This window comes from Hyperoodon ampullatus, assembly GCF_949752795.1.
Source record: "Hyperoodon ampullatus genome assembly, chromosome: 5".
NCBI classification, from domain to species: Eukaryota; Metazoa; Chordata; class Mammalia; order Artiodactyla; family Ziphiidae; genus Hyperoodon; species Hyperoodon ampullatus.
In genome coordinates this window covers 31,946,647-31,965,633 of record NC_136918.1, presented here as the reverse complement: position 1 = coordinate 31,965,633, position 18,987 = coordinate 31,946,647, and the positions used below count along the sequence as shown (strand labels likewise).

Below are 18,987 nucleotides of genomic sequence, written 5' to 3'. Positions count from 1 at the left end.
GGGATTTTCAGCATTGTGGGGAAAGTATTTTTAGGTACAAGAGTATTACTGAGACCCACTTGTACAAATATTTCTAAACAGTCTAAAATGTTAATATTCTAATTTCCAAAATGGAGCTACTCTTCCAAAAAATGTCTGGGGGAAATGAAGAATGAAGTCCTGAAGGGTAACTAAGGTACAAGGGGAAGATGGCTGGAGGTGGGTGGTCTGCAGTACTCCCAAAGGGCCTGCTATGTCCCGAGGTGCATAGGCATCTCCCCTCTGCAAGCCAGGTACTCACTTCAGAGAGAGGCCTGAGGTGGTCAGCCCCTATCTGATGACAATAGCCAGATGCACATCCTGGAGCAGCTCTTCAAAACCTCTGCCTTTTGTTCCTGTGACCCCCACCTTTCTTGGTTTTCATCTGACCTTTCGGACTCCTCCTCTACATGGTGGTTGACCCCTGGGTTTCCTCGTCAGCCCTTCACAGGTGTCCTCCAGCCAATGGCATCATTCCCATCACCATGTCACTTCTGGGCTCCATCAATCAATACATCTGCTCTGCCACAGCTTCTTGACTGGTCCCCTCTGCTCTTGGATCTTGCTTTTCCAATCTCATTACAACATTGCCAGAGTTTGCCTCCCAAAACATAATGGCCCTTGACACCCCTGTCCCCCAGTTCATGGACTCTTCATTGTCTTTAAACTGAAGCCCACCCTCCTCCACATAGCGTTAAAGAGCCCAACCCACCTTTCCACCTTCACCCATGGTTGCCAGTCAGTCCCCTCACTCCACCCCACCCTTCAGACTCAATTCCCATCACTAATCCCCAGATGTACCATTTCTTTATCCAACAAACAGCTAAGGGGTACCTCCTATGTGCCAGGTATGGGGCACAAGAATAAGTAAGATACCAATTCTGCCCTCAAGGAGTTCAGCAGATTGTGGAGACAGTTCTGAAAACAAGATAATACAATGTGACAAGTGCTATAATAGAGATAAAAGCAAGGTGTGCTGGGAACTGAGGAAGGAGTGCCTAGCAGCCTGGGGTCGTGGGGGAGGAAAAGGCATTAGAGAGGCATCACAGAGATGCTACAGATTTGGTTTGTGCTGGGCGTGCATGTGAAAAGGGTGATCTCTGCAGAAATTTAAAGAGCCCTTTACGGTGGCTGGATGATGTGCGGAAGTGGTGGATAGTGAAAGCTAGCAGGTAGGAAGAGGCAGTTTTGGGGACAGTTTTCAGTCTGGTTGTGACAGGCATGATCAGATGGGGACAAAGTGGAGGACAGATTGGAGGGCAAGGAGGGAGAGTTGGTCATTGTCTAGGCAATGAGTAGGGAGGATCTGGGCGAAGGTAGTAGCCAGAGAATGTGGAAGAAGAGACAGAAGTGAAAAGACAAGGGCACGGTGGCAGGACTCTGGGAACTGGGATAGGAGGGCTTGCCACTCTAAGATCTGGGAGTTTGGGGGATGGTAATTCCACCAGTGGTGAGAAAACAGAGGGAGGAGCAAGCTTCTTGGGGGATGACCTTAGTTTTAGACAAACTGAACCTGGGGTGCTGGTGGATACCAAGGACCATCCATGGGGAGTTCTCCAGTAGATGGGGGTAAGCTTGGAACTGGGAAGGGAGGCAGGGGCTGAAGACTCAGATTTCAGAAATCCTTAGCGAAAAAATGTTTATCCTTTGGCCCAGCAATTCTACTTGTAGGAATTTCTCCTAAGGATACAATTAAAGATGTGTGTGAAGATTTATGTACAAAAATCCTCATTGTTTATAACAGTAAAACAGTGGAAACTTTACAAACTGCTACGACAGTGAAAAATGTACAACAGTAGGGGACTGGTTAAATAAATTATGCTATATTCATGCAATGGAATTCTGTTCGGACAATAAAATGGATATTGTAGATGGATGCTTATTGGCATAAAAAAATATCCACAATATTTTGCTAAGTAGAAAAAAGCAGATTCTAAAATTCTTTGTAAAGTCCCATTTTTTGTTAAGAAAAGAATTAAGATGTTAATGGTTCTCTAGGTGTTGTAATTATGAATGTGTTTTCTTTTGTCTTTCTTCGAGTTTTTACACACTTAATCATACATAGCTTTTGCTATAAGATGATGGTTACTTAAAATTTTTGAATAAAATGGAAAGGAATGACCTAGGGAGAGCTCAGGGAATGAGAAGGGAATCAATGATGGAACCCAATCACCTTGAAGCCCATCTGGCTTCTGTCCATGCAGTGTTCCTCTCAGATCGTATTTGCTACATGGCTGTGTGGTAGAGTTCAAGGAGCAGACTGAACTTAGGTTCCATTCTACTACAAACTCTGGACCCTGGGCAAACTTTGATTCTCTAAGTCTCGGTTTTCTCACCTTTATAGTGGGGAGAATAACATCTTCCTCAAAACGGTTATGCGACAATAAGATGCACAGACATATTGTTGTTGCTTAATAAATATTAGTCCATTCTCCTTTTCTTCCGACTCCTCCTTCTCTGCTGGCCCCAGATTCAACCTCTAGAGTCTTTTTGGCCCTTACAGTGGGAATTAATGCCTCCTCTCTCCAAACTCCCAAAACGCTCTCTTTGGACCTCTATTGAACACTGACTGAACTGTGCTCTGAACTGGAATTAGTGGCTTAGCTCCTCTCCCTCCCTGACTGTAACCAGAGTTGAGTCACCTCTCTATCCCTAAGGCACCTAGCACAGTGCTTTGCACACAGGGGATGCTCTATGAATGTTTGCTGACTAAATTCATGGTGCTTTTTATGACTTCGCTAATCCTGGATTGATTACTCAAAGGCTGGAATACTCTAGGGTTAGTTTATTCAGATCTCTTGGAATGTTTCTCCTCCCAATTTGTAACTCTGGCAAGGTTTATCTTCCAATTTGCAAAGAGATGACCAACAGAGAAATAAAGAGAAGCTCACCCAGACCTCTAGCCTCTTTGTCAGAAGCTCTGCAGAGAGAGCTGGAGGAAGAAGAGTAAAGTGAAGGTTGTTTCTCCCTCCCCAGAGTAGAGGTGACACGTCCCCACCCATCCCAGTGCTTAGACTGCCGGAGCTTCCAACAGGACAGCTTAGGGCCGAGGGGAATTGGATAGGTACATCATTCCACAGGCCTAGGTCCTCTTTGACCCGAAGTAAAGTCCTCTCCACTCCTGCCTGTTTGTCGCTGGCGCTGTGCAGGAGTATCTGGTCCTTCTCTGTCCTCTCCCCCGTCCTCCTCCAGCCGGGGCTCTCCACCCTGCTCTGGGGCGCATCCTTCCGGCTAACACCTTGCTAGGTAGGGAGCCAGCCTGGCGCTGACGAAAGATCTTTCTGTTGCAAGTCAGGAGACCTGTGTGGCCCATGGCAAGTTAATTAGGCTCTGAAGCTTTAGTTTCCGCATTTATAAACTGGGAATAATCACACGGGCCCTGTCCCCTGTCACAACCCAGGGTTATTGAGGAGAATCAAATGAGATTAAAAAAAAAAAAAGTATGAACTGGCAAAGAGCTAGCTCTTCACAAACGTCAGGTGTTCGTAATGCTGTCTGTGGGGTTCCCTCTGGGTAACTCTCCACCAAAGCGTTCCTGTCCGCCCCGCCCTAGCTGCATCGGCCTCACCCACTGCATCTCCATCTTTCGCGTCACTGTCTTCCTGCGCCTCAGAGATACTCTGTCTTTCCATCTCCACCGTCCATTTCCGGGTCTGGCTCTTGGGCCCCTCCGGCCCTCCAGGGACTCTGGTCTTCGTCTCCCTGCGGCAGTCGCTGCCTGGGCGCCCCCAGGCCGGTGCGCCCTCCTTTGGTATAGCCGCCCGGCCAGAGAATCGCCCAATAAGAGCGCCGGACTCAAATATGACAGCTCAGGAAGCGGCCAATCGAGCCGGGCCGGGGAAGGGGGGCGCAGCGCGGGGGCTGAAGTTGGGTTGAATGGGGGGATGGGGATTAAAGGGGGATACAAAAGAGGGGAGCTAGGACTAGGGGGCGCAGGAACCCAAGCAAAGGGCGGGGGAGGACCGCACGGCAGCCAGGTCTGGCGAAGGGACCACGGGCTGGACGCGGCTCCAGGCGCCAGGGAGGGAGGGGGCGCGGCGAGAATTTTAGGTGAGGAAGGGGAGCTGGGGCCCCCACGGTACCGGGCGCCTCACGAGGCCGGGCCTGAGGATGCCAGCGGGGCGCCGAGGCGGGGGCCGCGGCCCGGCCGGGGGCGGAGGCGGCCGCGCGCCGCTGTGAGCCGAGGCCCGAGCGGCGCGGGGGGCGGGGAGGCGGCGGGAGGAGGGGATGCGGAGGGCGCTCCGGCGGCGGCGGCGGCGGCGGCGGCGGCGGCAACCGGGCGAGAAGGGAGGAGCGGCGCGAGCGGCCGGAGCAGCGCAGGGCCCGAGGCGTGCATGGCGCGCCCTGAGCCCGGCTCCCGCGGGTTCCCCTGGAGCGCCCCCGGGGCGCAGCGGTTTTTGGGTCGGCCCCTCTCGGCCGGCTGCCTCTGAGCGCCGGCCCTCGATCTCTGGATACCGTGCTCCCTGGGAGAAGCCCGCCTGCGTTGGGGCGGAACGGCGGCGGTGCTGCGCCGGATTCCGCCCTCAGCTTAGTCCTTCTGCGCCCGGCCGCGGCGGGCCCGCAGCCGGCGGCGAGGAGCCTGGAGCTTGCGGAGCCGGCGCGACAGCCCTCCTGGGCCAGCGGGTCCGGGCCAGCTCCGCTCCGTTTTGGGGGAAGGGGGAGGCGAGAGGGGAAGGGCCGCGCTGCAGGAGCCGGTCCTCGCCCCCGCCCCCCTGCGCGGACACGCTGAAGGCTGGGCTCGGCTTTCGCGGGGGCCAAGCTCCCACTCGCTGCGGGAGGTGGGGGATGCGGGCGACGGCCCCCTTGGGCTCCAGGACCCTCCCCCCAGGGCTCGGGAGCTGTTGCTCCGCCCGCCGCCCCCTCCCCCGTCCTCTCCACCCCCCCATCCCACCTCCCCACCCCTCGTAAGAAAATAATGCTGGCTGGCGCCCGCACCTCCCAGTCGCTCCCAGTCCGCCGCGAGGAAAGGGCGCCCGCTTGGTCTCCACGCCGGGACCCCTACCGAGCCGCCCTAGCTGCCGCCTCGCCGCGTGTGCCGCTGGGCTCCGCTTAGGCAGAATCTGCGAGCGCCGCGCCCGGGCATTGCCAGCTCCGGGGAGGCGCCGCCCGCAAGGACACCTCTCCGTCCCGCCTCGTCCGCAACTCCGGTCCTTGTCGAGCTCGACGCGAGCCAGGAGTCCGGACGTCCCTCTGCGCGCAGCTCAGCAGCTCGAGTAGTCCCCGCTGCCCCAGCTCGGAGCCAACTCCATCTCGGACCTGGGACTACTGACGCGGATTCTCAGCCACTTCTCACCTCGGGGCTGTGCCTGCCTCCCGCTTGCTCTCCCGCTGCCCTCCTTCTCCGCTCAGGACGGGGGTGCCAAGATGCCCCGCTACTGCCCAGGGCCCCGGGCCGCCCCCGACGTGTGACCCCAGCCTGGTCCCCCTGCTCGGCCGTCCGCCCTCCCCTTGGAGAACCCCGGCCCGGCCCCCGGGGGAGGAGGAAGAAGACGACGAGGCCGAGGGGGGGATGTCCAGCTCCAAAAGCGTGAGCCCCCCGGGCTACACGGCGCAGACAGCGGCGGCGCCGGCGTCCCGGGGAGGCCCGGAACACCGCTCGGCGTGGGGCGAGGCCGACTCCCGCGCCAATGGCTACCCCCACGCCCCCGGGGGTTCGGCCCGCGGCTCCACCAAGAAACCCGGGGGGACGGTGACCCCGCAGCAGCAGCAGCAGCAGCGCCTGGCCAGCCGCTGGCGCAGCGACGACGATGACGATCCTCCGCTGAGTGGGGATGACCCCCTGGTTGGGGGCTTCGGCTTCAGTTTCCGTTCCAAGTCGGCCTGGCAGGAGCGCGGCGGCGACGACTGCGGTCGCGGCAGCCGGCGGCAGCGGCGGGGCGCGGCCGGCGGGGGCAGCACCCGGGCGCCCCCTGCGGGCGGCGGCGGCGGCTCGGCGGCGGCGGCGGCCGCGGCCGCAGCTGGCGGGACGGAGGTGCGCCCCCGTTCTGTGGAGCTGGGTCTGGAGGAGCGGCGGGGCAAGGGCCGCGCGGCCGACGAGCTGGAGGCCGGCGCCGTCGAAGAAGACGAGGGTTCCGGAGATGGCGGCAGCTTGGCAGGCTCGGGCGCGAGGCCTGGCGCGGTGCTGTCGCTGGGCGCCTGCTGCCTGGCACTGCTGCAGATATTCCGCTCGAAGAAGTTCCCGTCGGACAAGCTGGAGCGGCTGTACCAGCGCTACTTCTTCCGTCTGAACCAGAGCAGCCTCACTATGCTCATGGCTGTGCTGGTGCTCGTGTGCCTCGTCATGTTGGCCTTCCACGCGGCACGGCCCCCGCTGCAGCTGCCCTACCTGGCCGTGCTGGCGGCTGCCGTGGGTGTGATCCTCGTCATGGCCGTGCTCTGCAACCGCGCCGCCTTCCACCAGGACCACATGGGCCTGGCCTGCTACGCGCTCATCGCCGTGGTGCTGGCTGTCCAGGTGGTGGGCCTGCTGCTGCCCCAGCCGCGCAGTGCCTCCGAGGGCATCTGGTGGACTGTGTTCTTCATCTATACCATCTACACGCTGCTGCCCGTGCGCATGCGGGCCGCGGTACTCAGCGGGGTGCTTCTCTCTGCCCTCCACCTGGCCATCGCCCTGCGCACCAACGCCCAGGACCAGTTCCTGCTCAAGCAGGTAGGGGCCCACCTGGGCATAGGGACTGTATAGTGGGGTGCGCAGGCCTAGGCCTGACTCCAAAGAAAGGCAACCCACTTTCACCCTTTAAAGTGGTGAAAAGAGCCAGAGAGACATGGCTGTGTCAGCTGTGTGGTGTCTTCTAGCCTCCGAACCCCCTCTGAGCCCCATCATCTTCCTCTACAAAAAGAGTGCTCTTGTATGTAATGTTCCCGCTGGTAGAAGACACACCAAACCTTAGCCATTATTGTAGGGATGCTAATGAGGAAGGAGAGTCGGAGGAGAAAATGCTATGGAGAGGTCCCCTTCTCTGTGCTTCTGTCTCTGTATATAAAAGGCCCCTGAGAAAAGTGGCTGGCCCCTGTAGCAGCCTCCCCGCTCCTGAGGGCCACTGATGGTTTGTTAACCGAATGTCCTGGATGGAGCGTTGGGGAGGGGAGACCCTGGACGTCCCTTGCTCAGTCTTAGGGAGGGGAAATGATATAACCCTGCCAGTTGTCTGGGACTGGGGGTTCGGGAGCTGGAGATATTTCTGAACTTGAGGGAGGACCGACAAGTTTGTTTCATTTGTGAAAGCCAAAAAGCTGCCTTCAGCAAAGGTGGGAAGGAAACTTTGTGTGTGGTGACGGTCCCCCTCCTGGCCTGAGCAGAAAGCTAGTGTTGGAAGTCGTGACCCCTTCATGTGGGTGCTCCTGGTTATTGCTTATGGTGGGGGCTTTTAACCCTCCTGGGACGGGTTAGGCTAGCCTTGAACGGTAGGCTTAGGAGGAAACAAAACTTCTCCCTGGTTAACTGGTGACTCCCCTGAAGACTTGTGGGAGAGAGGTGTGCTTGCCATGGCGACCTTGGGTGAAACCAGCTCCTCTGACATGCACACCTTCTCCCCTTAGCGGTCCCCTTGTATGTGGCTCCATGGGCCTCATCCATTGGCCCCTGCTGAGCCTACTTGGTTGTGGTGCAACCTACTTGGCTGTGAGAGTCAAGTGGGCCTTTGCTGCAGGCTAGTCTCCTGACTGTGGAACCTAGTGCATCCCCCCCACCTCACTCCAGGCAACTGCATCCTCTAACAGAACTTCTTAACTCTATTCCATTGTCATTGCCTTCCTCCTCCCCACTTCTAGTGCCTTTTCTCAGACTTCAGTCTTGTTGGGTACTGCGTCTTTCTTGAGGGGTTCTCCTGTGCCCCCTGGCTTCCTGGGTATCATACTCTCCCACAGGGAATGCTATGGGCTTCATGGTGCTGGGCTCTCGCTGCACCTCCAAGGTGCTCTGTGACTGGGAGGGAGGGAGGCTACAACCTCTCTGGGCCCCGGGTTCCTTGCCTAGTAAATGAGAGGCTTTTGCATGCCCCTTCCAGTTCCAGCCCCTCTGTGCCAATCCTCACCTTCTGCAAGGAGCCCCTCCTTGCATTCCAGCCATACTGGCCTCTCCCTCTTTTGCATGGCCAACAATGGAGTCAGAGCCACAGAGTGGGGCACTTACTTATTCCCCAGTGCCCACTGGTTTTACTCCCCATCCAATGTAAGCTCCTTGGATGCAGGAATCCTGAGGTGTATGTGTTTTTCCTTCTCTACCCTCTCTCCTTTGTCTAGCACAGTGTAAGTTACTTAGTAGGGATTTAATAACTGCTTAACAATTTGATTGTGTTCCAGTAGGTGAAGTAGTTGGGGTTGTTGATGCTAACTTAAAGTTTTTCTGATCTGGGATCAGAAGGAAATAAAATCTTTAGAGATCAGCTCTGAACTTAAGAGAACAACCTATTGAGAGCTGGTTTAAAAAAAGTTAACTACTATTGTTAGTGCTTATAAAGGATCCTAATGTTTTGACCTGGGGACCCAAGCTCTCACATGAGTATTATACCTTTGGGGGTTGTTCCTGGCTTGAATGGGAGGCAGGTTGCTTGGGTGGATATAGCTTTTCTACAGAAAGAAAGGCATGACATCCACATGGAGCAGCAGAGATTTCCGGGATCATTCAGAGTATTTACTGAACCAGACTTGGGACTCAGGGTCTGATTACAGCCCTAGGAAATCCTAGACGTGTGATTTTAGGAGCCTGGAGTCAGATCCCAGGACAGGAGTGCTGGACTAGGGAGCCCCGTCTCCATCTTAGCATGAAGATGCCATTGCAGCAACAAGAGTTGGCTGACCGACTTCCCCATCTAGTTCCTCAGACCTGTCCATCTCCCCTCTCTCCCCACCTCCACCACCTCCCACCCCATGCTTCTTTTACCCATTGTGGTCTTCAGACCTTCCCTTGTCTGTAGGCTTTTGGGTGGGTTTGCACTTAACTTCTCATGACCTACTCTGCTGGGTATAGCAGAGCTTGTTAGGAATGGTCCACGATAACAGAATGCAAGCATTCTTTCTATTTGACTTCAGAGAAAACTGTATTTTTTTTGGTTTGTATTTGATTTGCCTTTCTGATTATGTCTGATATAAACTTTGTATTTCTTGAGCAAACCCTATTGGATGGTGGGAAATATTAGTGGGACAGTCAAGCATTATCCTCTGCCTCAGGTTACCCCAGAGCAGCAGGTGTTAGAAGGTGGCTTGCATTAGATGCCTTGTTCTTTTCTTTGGTGAAGATACACATCCAGGGAAATGGGGCTGCAGTATGCGGTCTCTAATGCGGGGGCTTTGGGAATTTCCCTCCACGGTGCCTTGGACACAGAGTGGGCCCTCAGGAAACTGTGTTGGCATTTTCCACTTCTCCTGAGAGGCTGGCCCCCTTGCTCCTACAGCCTAGATCTTCAACATCAGTATCTGATCTGGATATTTTTTTCCCCTGGCCCCTCTTCTCTTTGGGGCTCTTCCCTTTGCTCCAGTTAGGAGGAGAAACATCTAGTGTCTCATCTGGTGCCTCTTGAGAGAGTGGAGGGGCAAGGTGGGGCAGCCCTTTTGGGGGATGATGTTCCTTCCTTTTGCTAAATCTGATCTAGCTCTTCCCCTGGTGTTCATCCCCCTCCCTCTGCTCTTTTTCTGTCCCTTCCTTTCTCTTGCCTCCCCCTTCAGTCCCCTGTTGTTCTCTGCCTACCTCTCCTCTCCTCTGCCTGCCTGCTTTTCTGCTTCCCCATCTCTTACTTCCCATTTGCAGCCTCTCAGCCTCGCCTTCTGTGCTCGCCTCACTGTCGTCTCCTTGGTGGGGTACAGTAGGGGCGTCACGGGTTGTTTTTTTCTCCTTCTTTGCCTGTTAGAAGTCCCTCTGCTACACCCATACCATAAATAACACTCAAGCATCTGCCAAACACATTCCTCACTTGTGTTAATAGGCTGCAATGATGCTGGAGCCTGTTGCCATGGCAACCTCATTTTTGTTTGACTGTATCCCACTCTGCTACATAAAGCCTCTGCATGCACTCACACACAAACAAGTACACTCACACAACTATTGCACATGCTTAACTATTAGAGATTATTTTGGAGGAAACATCTTTGGGCCCCATGGAGGCGGGCCGTCATTTGGCCAAGGAGATGAATGTCTCTGCTTGTCCAGTGTTACTCTAGGAGGTGATAATGGATGCAGGAGCTCTTTGAAAAGTAGAAAGTCCTGTTCAAATGTGGGGTATTATTCTGCAGCCACATTACACCCACCTGACATGGTTTCTGAAGAGAAGATTCTGACCCCGTGTGGGTCCCCGTGAGCTTGGGAGTGCTGTCAGAGGTTGGTGGTGTCAGGCCTTTGTGGTGTGGGCTGACCCATCCCTACCCAGCTACCATCAGCTCCTTCCTCTCTTCCCCCTAACCCTTTTGGAGAAACTCAGTGATTTCCTGCATTTCTGCCTTTGTGCCTGTTTGAACACACAACTGTCACCAGTTGTTCCAGAGATCAGAAAGGCACAGGTGCTGTGTGGGTGATGTTCTGTGACCATGAGCACGTGTGAGTGTCTAAACTGAGGAGTCTGGGGCTGGATGGGGGTGGGGAAGCAGACCAAGAAGTGACTGCTCTGGCTGCTGAGGGGTGGGTGCCTGGGTCCATGTGTGGGAGTGTGTCTGTCACGTGGGCTGGCCCCAGTGTGTACGTGCATGCATGTGCATATGGACGTACGTGTGTGTGTGTGTGTGTGTGTGTGTGTGTGTATCTATCTGTCTGTCGTGTGGGCTGGCCCGGGTGGTGGAGTGGGGCCCAGGGAAGCCTTTGTGTTGACTTTGAAAGGAGATCATCACAGCTCTGTCCTGTTTATTCTCGGTTGGTGGCTGGCTTCCTATGGCTGTTTGCATTTCTGATTCTGGGCCTTGATTGACTTTCTGACCCTGACCTCTGGCTCCTCAGGGAAATACCCTGGATGCACACGCCCCCCCCCCCCCCCCCTTATCATAATGAGGCTGGGGGCTAGACTCGAGTGGTCAGCCCACTCCATGGAGTCCCATGGCTCCATGGAGTCCTACCCTTCCCTTTCAAAAACGCAAGCTGCCCACCCACTCAGCCATCCGGTGAGCCCCGTGGAGAGCTGGCCCCTCGCTCTGGAACTTGGTCCAGAGGCCTGTGCAGTGCATTACTGTGTGCACTGCTCCAGCCACTGCCTCCCTGCCCACGGAGGGGTGGGAGGACGGGGTGGTGGTATGGAAGAGGACACACACTTTCACAACTCCGGGAATCGTCTGCCACCAGTTACTTCCCCCATCACCCCCATTTCTGGAAGAGAGAAATCTGGCCATAGTGAACCCCAGCAGCAACTGCAGGCTGGGGGGGGAGGTGGGCTCTGAGTTCGTAGCCGGGGAGGGTCTGCTTGTCTTGCCTCAACGCTAATTGTATTTGCCGATTATATTTGCTAATTGTTTTCAATGATTATGTTGCCTCCTTCTCTATGCAGCGGGAAGGGGGTGCTTGGAGGGGAGCAGAAGCCTCTGGGGTGGGGGTCGAGCAGAGCTTCTAGATGGAGGGTCATCTTGTGGATCTCAGGGGTGCCTCGAGGCCTGTGGGGAGGACTTCAGGAATGGCAGAGACCCAGCTGAGGAGCAGAACGATCAGCTGCTGTACTTGTGGCAATGTTGACTGTTAATAATTCAATCTAAGTTTTGATCTGGAGCAAGAGCATGAGGTCTGTGTGCTGTGCAACACAGAGCAGTGTGCTCATGTTTGTCTATAAAGAGGACACAGACGATGTATTAAACCCCAGCTCGGAAACCTGCCCAGCCTCACAGAAGAGTTTTAAATATCAGTGTAAAAGGCCTGGACAGAAGCTCCCCTGTGCACACAGGCCCTGGCCACGGGTCACTCTGTCAGAGGGTGCACCTGGCAGCAGAAGCAGGGCTGTGGCCCTTGCTGGGCCTGGCCTCGTGTTCTCCTGAGAGGTGCGGAGGGAGCGCCCTCCTCGGTTCCAGCCAGGGGTGGGGTGAGTGTTGGGGGAGGGGACCGAGGTGGGAGCCTCTCTGTGACTGTACCAGTCTCTTGCTGGGTGACTTCCTGTCCACGTGCCTGCTTGGCACCTCCGTTAACTTTATTTATCTTGTGGTGGGTCCAGTTTGTGGTCGTTTACTTCCCAGGAGCATCGCCTGTGTTGGGAATGGAAACAGTTTGCCCCAGGAGCTCCAACGTGCTGGTGCCCATAAGTCCTTTGGGTGCAGTTACATAAGTCACACTTTAGCGTATCGTATCCTTCTTTCATCCCTGCCTATGAGGTGGGGGGAGCTCGCTAGTGGAGGGCAGGATCAGTGTTGGTTTTTTTTGTTTTTTTTTTTTTAAATAAATTTATTTATTTATTTTTGGCTGCGTTGGGTCTTCGTTGCTGTGCGTGGGCTTTCTCTAGTTGCGACGAGCGGGAGTTACTCTTCGTTGCGGTACGCGGGCTTCTCATTGCGGTGGCTCCTCTTGTTGTGGAGCACGGGCTCTAGGCATGCGGGCTTCAGTAGTTGTGCCTCGCGGGCTCTAGAGCGCAGGCTCAGTAGTTGTGGTTCTTGGGCTTAGCTGCTCCGCGGCATGTGGGATCTTCCCGGACCAGGGCTCGAACCCGTGTCCCCTGCATTGGCAGGTAGATTCTTAACCACTGCAGCACTAGGCAAGTCCCAGTGTTGGTTTTCTCTCCCAAACACGAAACTCCATGAAGATGATTGGAAAGCCCTACTTCCGCCCACGCCCCCCCCCACATTTTCTCCAGCCAATGTCCAAACGTGGGGCAGGGGAGATCTCTCTCTATAACATTGTGAACAAAATCTGGGAGTTTCTTGTTAATGGACTGTGAGCTTCATGTGGACCTGCATTTCGGTCTGGCTGTTAGAAAAGACCAGTGGGGTCTGGTTAGGCTTATGGGCATATCCGGTTCATAGGAAGATTGAGGCCAGATCTGAAATACTATGTTTGATTCTAGAATTCAGAGGAGGGTACCAGATTGGTAAGGGGACTGGAAACCTTGACTTCTGAGAGAACATTTGAAAGCGTGGGAGATGTTTAGCTGGGAAGACAGCAGACTGTACAAAGGTAAGAAGGCAGAGACATGGGCAAAGTGTTATTTATTGCTGGGATCCCTGTTGTCATGTGTTAGAAGAGGGACTAAATTTATTTTCGGTTACTCCCAAGGGCAGAGTTGGGGCAAATGGGTGGAAACAGTAGACAGATTTCAGCTCCAGGTAGAAGATACCTTTCTAGCCTTTGGGGTTGCAGCCATCAAACCAGATGCCTCCTGAGGTAGCCAGCTGTGTCAGTGGAGGTGTTCAAGGGGAGACTGGACGGCTGGCTGCCAAGCTTGTTACTGAGGAAATGGAAGGCTCTGCTTCCAAAGGTCTGGGGTGGGTCCCAGGAAGGGGTCTATTTTTTCAACAGCGTGGATTTAGTTTTCCAAGCTCTCCAGCCGATATTGTTGATCAACTCTTAGGTTTGGGATCATTGGCTAAGATAGCCGCTCAGGTCACACCCAACGCTCGGATTCTGTGGTTTCGCGTCTTACCACAGCATGAATGCCTGCTGCAATCTGTTGGGGTGTCCTATCATCATGCCCAGCTCAGCCTCTGTTTAAAAGTCAGAAAGTCACTGCAGACCTGCAAGCCCATTAGGAGATGTCCAGGTGGGGCTGGCAAGTGACTGATGTAGGATGCAGAGCTGGAAGGCGATTGGTAATGGTGACATAGGGTGGGAAGGATGGCCCAGACCTGGATGCATATTCTCCTCTCATCCTGCCTCCCAGCTGTTCCCATCCCCCCACTCTTGTTTGAGGCAAAGCAGTCTGTGGCTCAACAGTGGTGGTGGTAGTGGTCATCAGAAAGATGGACCTTAGTTTGACTCCTGGTTTATTCATTCATTTGGTAAGTGAATATGAAAAACACTGAGGATACCCCAGGTCCACAATGGGTGGTACAGAACGTGGCAAGTGGGGAGATCAAGGGGTAGGCAAGAGGTCGGGAATTAGGAGATGCTTTGAAGGAGGAGGAGTAGGCTGTAAGGAAGGGAAGAGGAGATTGGAGCTGTGAGTATGGGGAGGGGAAAAGCTTGGAAGTGGGGGCAGGGATGCTCTCTGGGAACAATGGGATATAGTCACAGAAAAGGGGGGTAAACAAACAAACACCAGGGAGACAGTAATAGCTTTATTCTCTAGCCCAGCCTCATGTGTCAGCCTGGACACCACACCCCCTGCGCCCCGCCTCCTGACTCCCACACACACTTCTTGCTCTGAGAGGGTTATGAGCTGTTGCTTCTAGGCTTGAGGCATCCTGACCTCACACTTGGGTGGTCTCCTCTCCCTTCCCGTTAGGGACTCCCTAGGGGTTATCACACAGATCACCACAGTCCCACATGGCTCTTGGAAGGGGTCCTGAGGGACCTTGGTGCGTGACACGTAGTAGGTGCTCAGTGAGAGTTTGAATGAATGAATGAACGGGTGGTGGGGTGGGTGGACCGCTGCATGCAGACTCTCAGCTGTACCGAAGTGCTAGACCAACACCTCCACAGAAGGAGGCGATACAGCTCGGCTTGGAAGCCTATTTTGGTGGATTGTTATCCTACACTCCGAGCGGGGCTTCCAGAATCCCTCCTGCTGCAATTTAAAACGTGTGCCTTCTTGGAAACAGAAAGCTGTTGCCTGGCACTGCCGGTACTATATCCCTTCACAGATTTGAAAACCATTATTAAGCCATTCTTTCAGCCTTTTCCCCATTCATTCAGACAACAACCGTTTATTAGATGCCTACAGTGTAACAGGCACTGTGCTAGACCATGAGGGTCCAAAAATGACTCAGCCTGGGTCCCAGCGCCCAGCATTGCCTTTAGCCCAGATGCTCCCTGTGACTGTCCTTTGGAGGGGTGTTAATAGATGTTTCACATACACACATTCAGTCCTGTGTCAGATAAATTTAAGAAATACTGGGTTAAACAGAATTCTTTATTGTAGAACTTTAACGCTTTTAATATGTTAATATGCAGCAGAATTTGCCAAGAGGAGGCTATTGCATGAAGCCTTTATCAAACATATTTGACCGCAGAACCAGTTTTTGAAGGAATATAACAGAGGCATTAGTGTTTGTTGGAACTCATTTTGGGACACGCTGCTTCAGGGGCTGGGAGAATCTTTGAATTCTCAGGGTCCAGCCCCCTGCCTCTGGGGTAGGCCTAGGCAAAGTCATCTAGATGGGGGCATTTGTTTGCCTGGGGGCTTTCCTCCCTCAAGAAGGAGATTACTCAGCTTGCATTGGCTGGCTACCTGTTTTAAAGTCTCATTCCCCATCTGCATCTGAAATCCTTTATAAAGTAAGATGATGGGGCTGGAAGGGACCAGCGAGATGCCTCCTTTATCTAGTTTCAGTTTCCTTTAGGGGTTTTCTGCTGTCATTAGACATCGGAGCCTGTTGGGCTCTGTATATGACTTTTGGTGGGGCTGGGCGCCATGCACTGCGGGCATGGCTGCCCATGGGGAAGTCGTGATGGGCCATTTCAGAGCACCCTTCTTCCCCAAATTTTCTTTGTATCCTTTGCACTCCCACCCTCCAAAAGGAGGAAGACCTTAAAGAATATTGATTATGAACAATCAGTATATATTGAGTTTTTGTTGTAAGCCTGGCACTGGGCTAATCTGTTACATATGTGACCTCATTTAATCTTAATATCAACCCTTTGAGAAAGATATTTTTATCCCTATTTCAGGGCTGCAGAAAATGGGATAAGAGAAGGTAAGTAACTTCCCCAAGGTCACTCAGTGAGTGAGCATAGCAGATGGTTCAGTGCCCACCCATATTCCCTGGGTATGTACCTTTCTGCTGTTGCCAGCCAGACTGCCAGCTGTCGGCACCTGAGGGCTTTCTCTGGCCCTGAGCCTCTCTGCTTGTTTGTGGGACAGGTCAGAAGTGCTGGGGAGGGAGTGCCCATCCCTAGAGCAGTTCTTAACCAATGACTGTTGGGAGCTGGTGGATAAATACCCCAGCTCCCTTGACCCCGGTGTGGGAGGAGTGTAACTTTGAGACGAGCCTTCTCTGTTGGCTTCTAGTCCTGCAGAAGGATTCAGCTCTGGTTGCCCACAGTGGTATAGGCGTGAAAACATTTCTTTTTCTTTTTCTTTTCTTTCCTTTTCTTTTCTTTTCTTTTCTTCCCCTTCCTTCCTCCCTCCCTCCCTCTCTTCCTTCCTCCCTTTCTTTTTTTTTCTTTCTTCCCTTCTTTGTCTCATTTCTCCATTCCCTGTCTAATGTTTTCTGGGGTCACCTCCAGGTAAACCACTTCTTTCAAATCCTTGTCTCAGGATCTTTTTCCAGGGACAATCCAAATTGAGAGTGGAGAAGCTGGAATTCTAATCTGGGTTTGACTTGAACACTAGGGAGGGCAGTGGCCGCTTTGCTAGGGCAAAATGCATCAAGTGCAGAACTCTGTGGCAGACTCAGAACCCTAGTCCTGCCTGGCCCCTCACTCCTATCTGATAACATATTTTGTCACCAGTAGGGTGGTTTCTGGACTAGTGAGTGGAATGGTGTGAAAATTTAAAAACTATATACATATTTTTTGTTAATATATATATATTTAATTTCTGCTTCTTAAAAATGTATGACTTTCTGTCACCTAGACAGTGGCTCAAATATCAGCCAAAGACTCAAATACTTGGACACCTGATTAGCATTTTATAGAGGACACAGGACTTTACCACGTGTGATCTTACTTGCTTCTCATGATGGCTCTGAGGAGGTGATGAGTTAAGAAGGTGCAGACACTGGTTTTTGGGCCCAGGGGCCCAGGAGAAGTCCCTGCTTATATGGTCCTGGCTGAGTTGCCTTACTCTCACTCAGTCAGTTCCCGGACTGACAGGATCTGTTGTTGGGTGCCGATACAGTAATGCCTGCAAGAGTACTCATAGTTACAGACCTGTGCTGCTGGTATTGTGTTGGAGAGGAGGAAGTAGGGGTTCAGAGAGGTTAAGTGACCTCACTCAGGTTACACAGCCAGTTAGCTTAGGAGCTGCTATACAAATCCAGATCTCTGACTCCAAATCCAGTGCTCTTTTCACATTTGGACCCAGCCCCGAGTCCATCCCATGGTGCCTAAATTAGAAGGCACAGCTGCTATCAAGCAGTCGTCTTGGGTGGTTGTGGAACGTGCGGTTTCTTATTTGTGATGCCTTCCTTCCCACGTGGTGTCTGGCTCAGATGGGCGTTAAATGATTTGTCATTTCCTGAGCCTGCAGTCATGCTGCGAGCGGGGGTAGTGCTGAAGTGTTCAGGGGGCACCTGGGATCAGATGTTTACCTGTGAAGAGCCCCCGAAAGGTCTTCTGGATGCGTGAGGAGGGACCGAGACCCAGGAGATGGGTCAGACTCAACGCTGGGATAGCTTAGGTCTGGGTGTGAGGCTGCCTCATGTCCAGGCTTCTGGTGGTGTACATGGAACAGGGGTGGGAAGGAGGTGGCTGGGGACACACATCAGGATCGCTTCTCAGAGGTCAGACCTGGGGTCTTTCTGTAGAGTTGCATCTAGTAGATGGCACAGTTTAACGCTTACTCTAGGAGGTCTTTATTTCGTTTATTTATTTATTTGGCCACGCCGTGATGCACGCAGGAGTCTAGCTCCCTGACCAGGGATCCAACCCACGCCCCCTGCAGTGGAAGTGTAGAGCCTTAACCACTGGACCACCAGGGAAGTCCCTCTAGGATGTCTTTAGAGCCCAGCTCCCCACAACCATCAACATCCTAAAAAGTACCCCAAACATCCTGCTTCAAATCCATTTCTGTCCTTGTCACTCTTCTCAAGAAAACTAAAGGAAAACGTAACTCCTACCCAAGTGCAATTCTTTTGCTAAGTGGATTTTCAAGGTTTTATTTTTGCATTTTCTTTTGGGGGTGGGAAGGCTGTTTATTTGTTCACTTAACATGCCCAAGCCCCCAGTCTTCCTCTGGCCAAGTCCCTTTTCCTGTAAGCATTTCACCATGCCATCTGGAAGGGACCCAGCCATCCTGACAGGCTCCCAGCGGGTAACACCAGCTCGGAAGTGCCTTGGCTCTGACATCTCAGCCAAGGAGGCTGCCGAGGGAGAGGGATCATCACTGAATCCCAGGTGAGCAGTGTAGGCTTGTACCCCTCCCTGTCGAGGGAGAGGTGCCCTGCCTTTGCAACATCTGACACTCTGCATCTAACATCTGAGTCACTCTGAAACACCCTCTTCTTTTTCTCTGTAGCACTCATACTGGTTTGTAATTTTATCTCTGTAGGTTTATCTATCTGTCTTTCAACTTGACAGTCAGCTGTCTGAGGACAGGGGCCTTGTCTGTTTGAATACTCAGATATTTACTGAATGTTACTGACTTTCCAACCCCTACTGCCCAGCACTGTGGGAAGAAGGTGGACAGTTCCCATTCTCAGGTTCTACAGGGAATGCTGACTCTTGGCAGCCAGGGGTCCCTCATGGGGCTCCCTCCCTGGACCAAGGCAAGCTTGTCCTCCACTGGCAAGGGGCTCTGGGCCTGGGGGTGTGGGCTTAGAAAACACTGCTTTCCATCTTTGCCCTCCCTCCCTTGGGTTCCCTACTGGTCTGTTGGGTGATGTCAGGAAGTGTCCCTGTTGCCCCCATTTGCCTCTCTCTCCCATCCTTGGTCCCCTTTCTTCTTCTCAGCTTTCTTCTGGTATCTTTTTCCTCCTCCTGAGTCCTCCCACTTCCCTCTTTCGAGCTGTAAGATGTGGGAAAGACCTCAGAGACTTGCCAGGAGGCAAGTTCAACTGTAAGGACAATAAATATAAGCCTGGATAACTACACAAATTCCAAACAGTATTCTTCATTCTTTTCAAAGCAATCCCATGAAACAGCAGTTCTCACCGTGCATTATAAACTTCCTTATGGTTGATTGCCCTGTATTACAGTGCATGTGTCAGCTCCGTTTTTCACCTCACACGCCCAAGGCTGAGACTTCAGCTCTTGGGGTG

At 53.3% G+C, this 18,987-nt stretch overlaps 1 protein-coding gene across 1 annotated transcript in view; it reads left to right on the top strand.

Moving 5' to 3' along the window:
* Window positions 1–5,527: 5,527 nt before the first annotated feature.
* The window catches only part of ADCY5 (adenylate cyclase 5), a gene marked incomplete at both ends in the record, with an annotated part of 154,767 nt that continues 141,307 nt past the window's right edge, over window positions 5,528–18,987 (top strand). Inside the window, one exon of the mRNA XM_079704355.1 lies at window positions 5,528–6,667. Coding sequence (XP_079560481.1) covers window positions 5,528–6,667 — 1,140 coding nt within the window. The remainder of the gene's footprint in view (window positions 6,668–18,987) is intronic.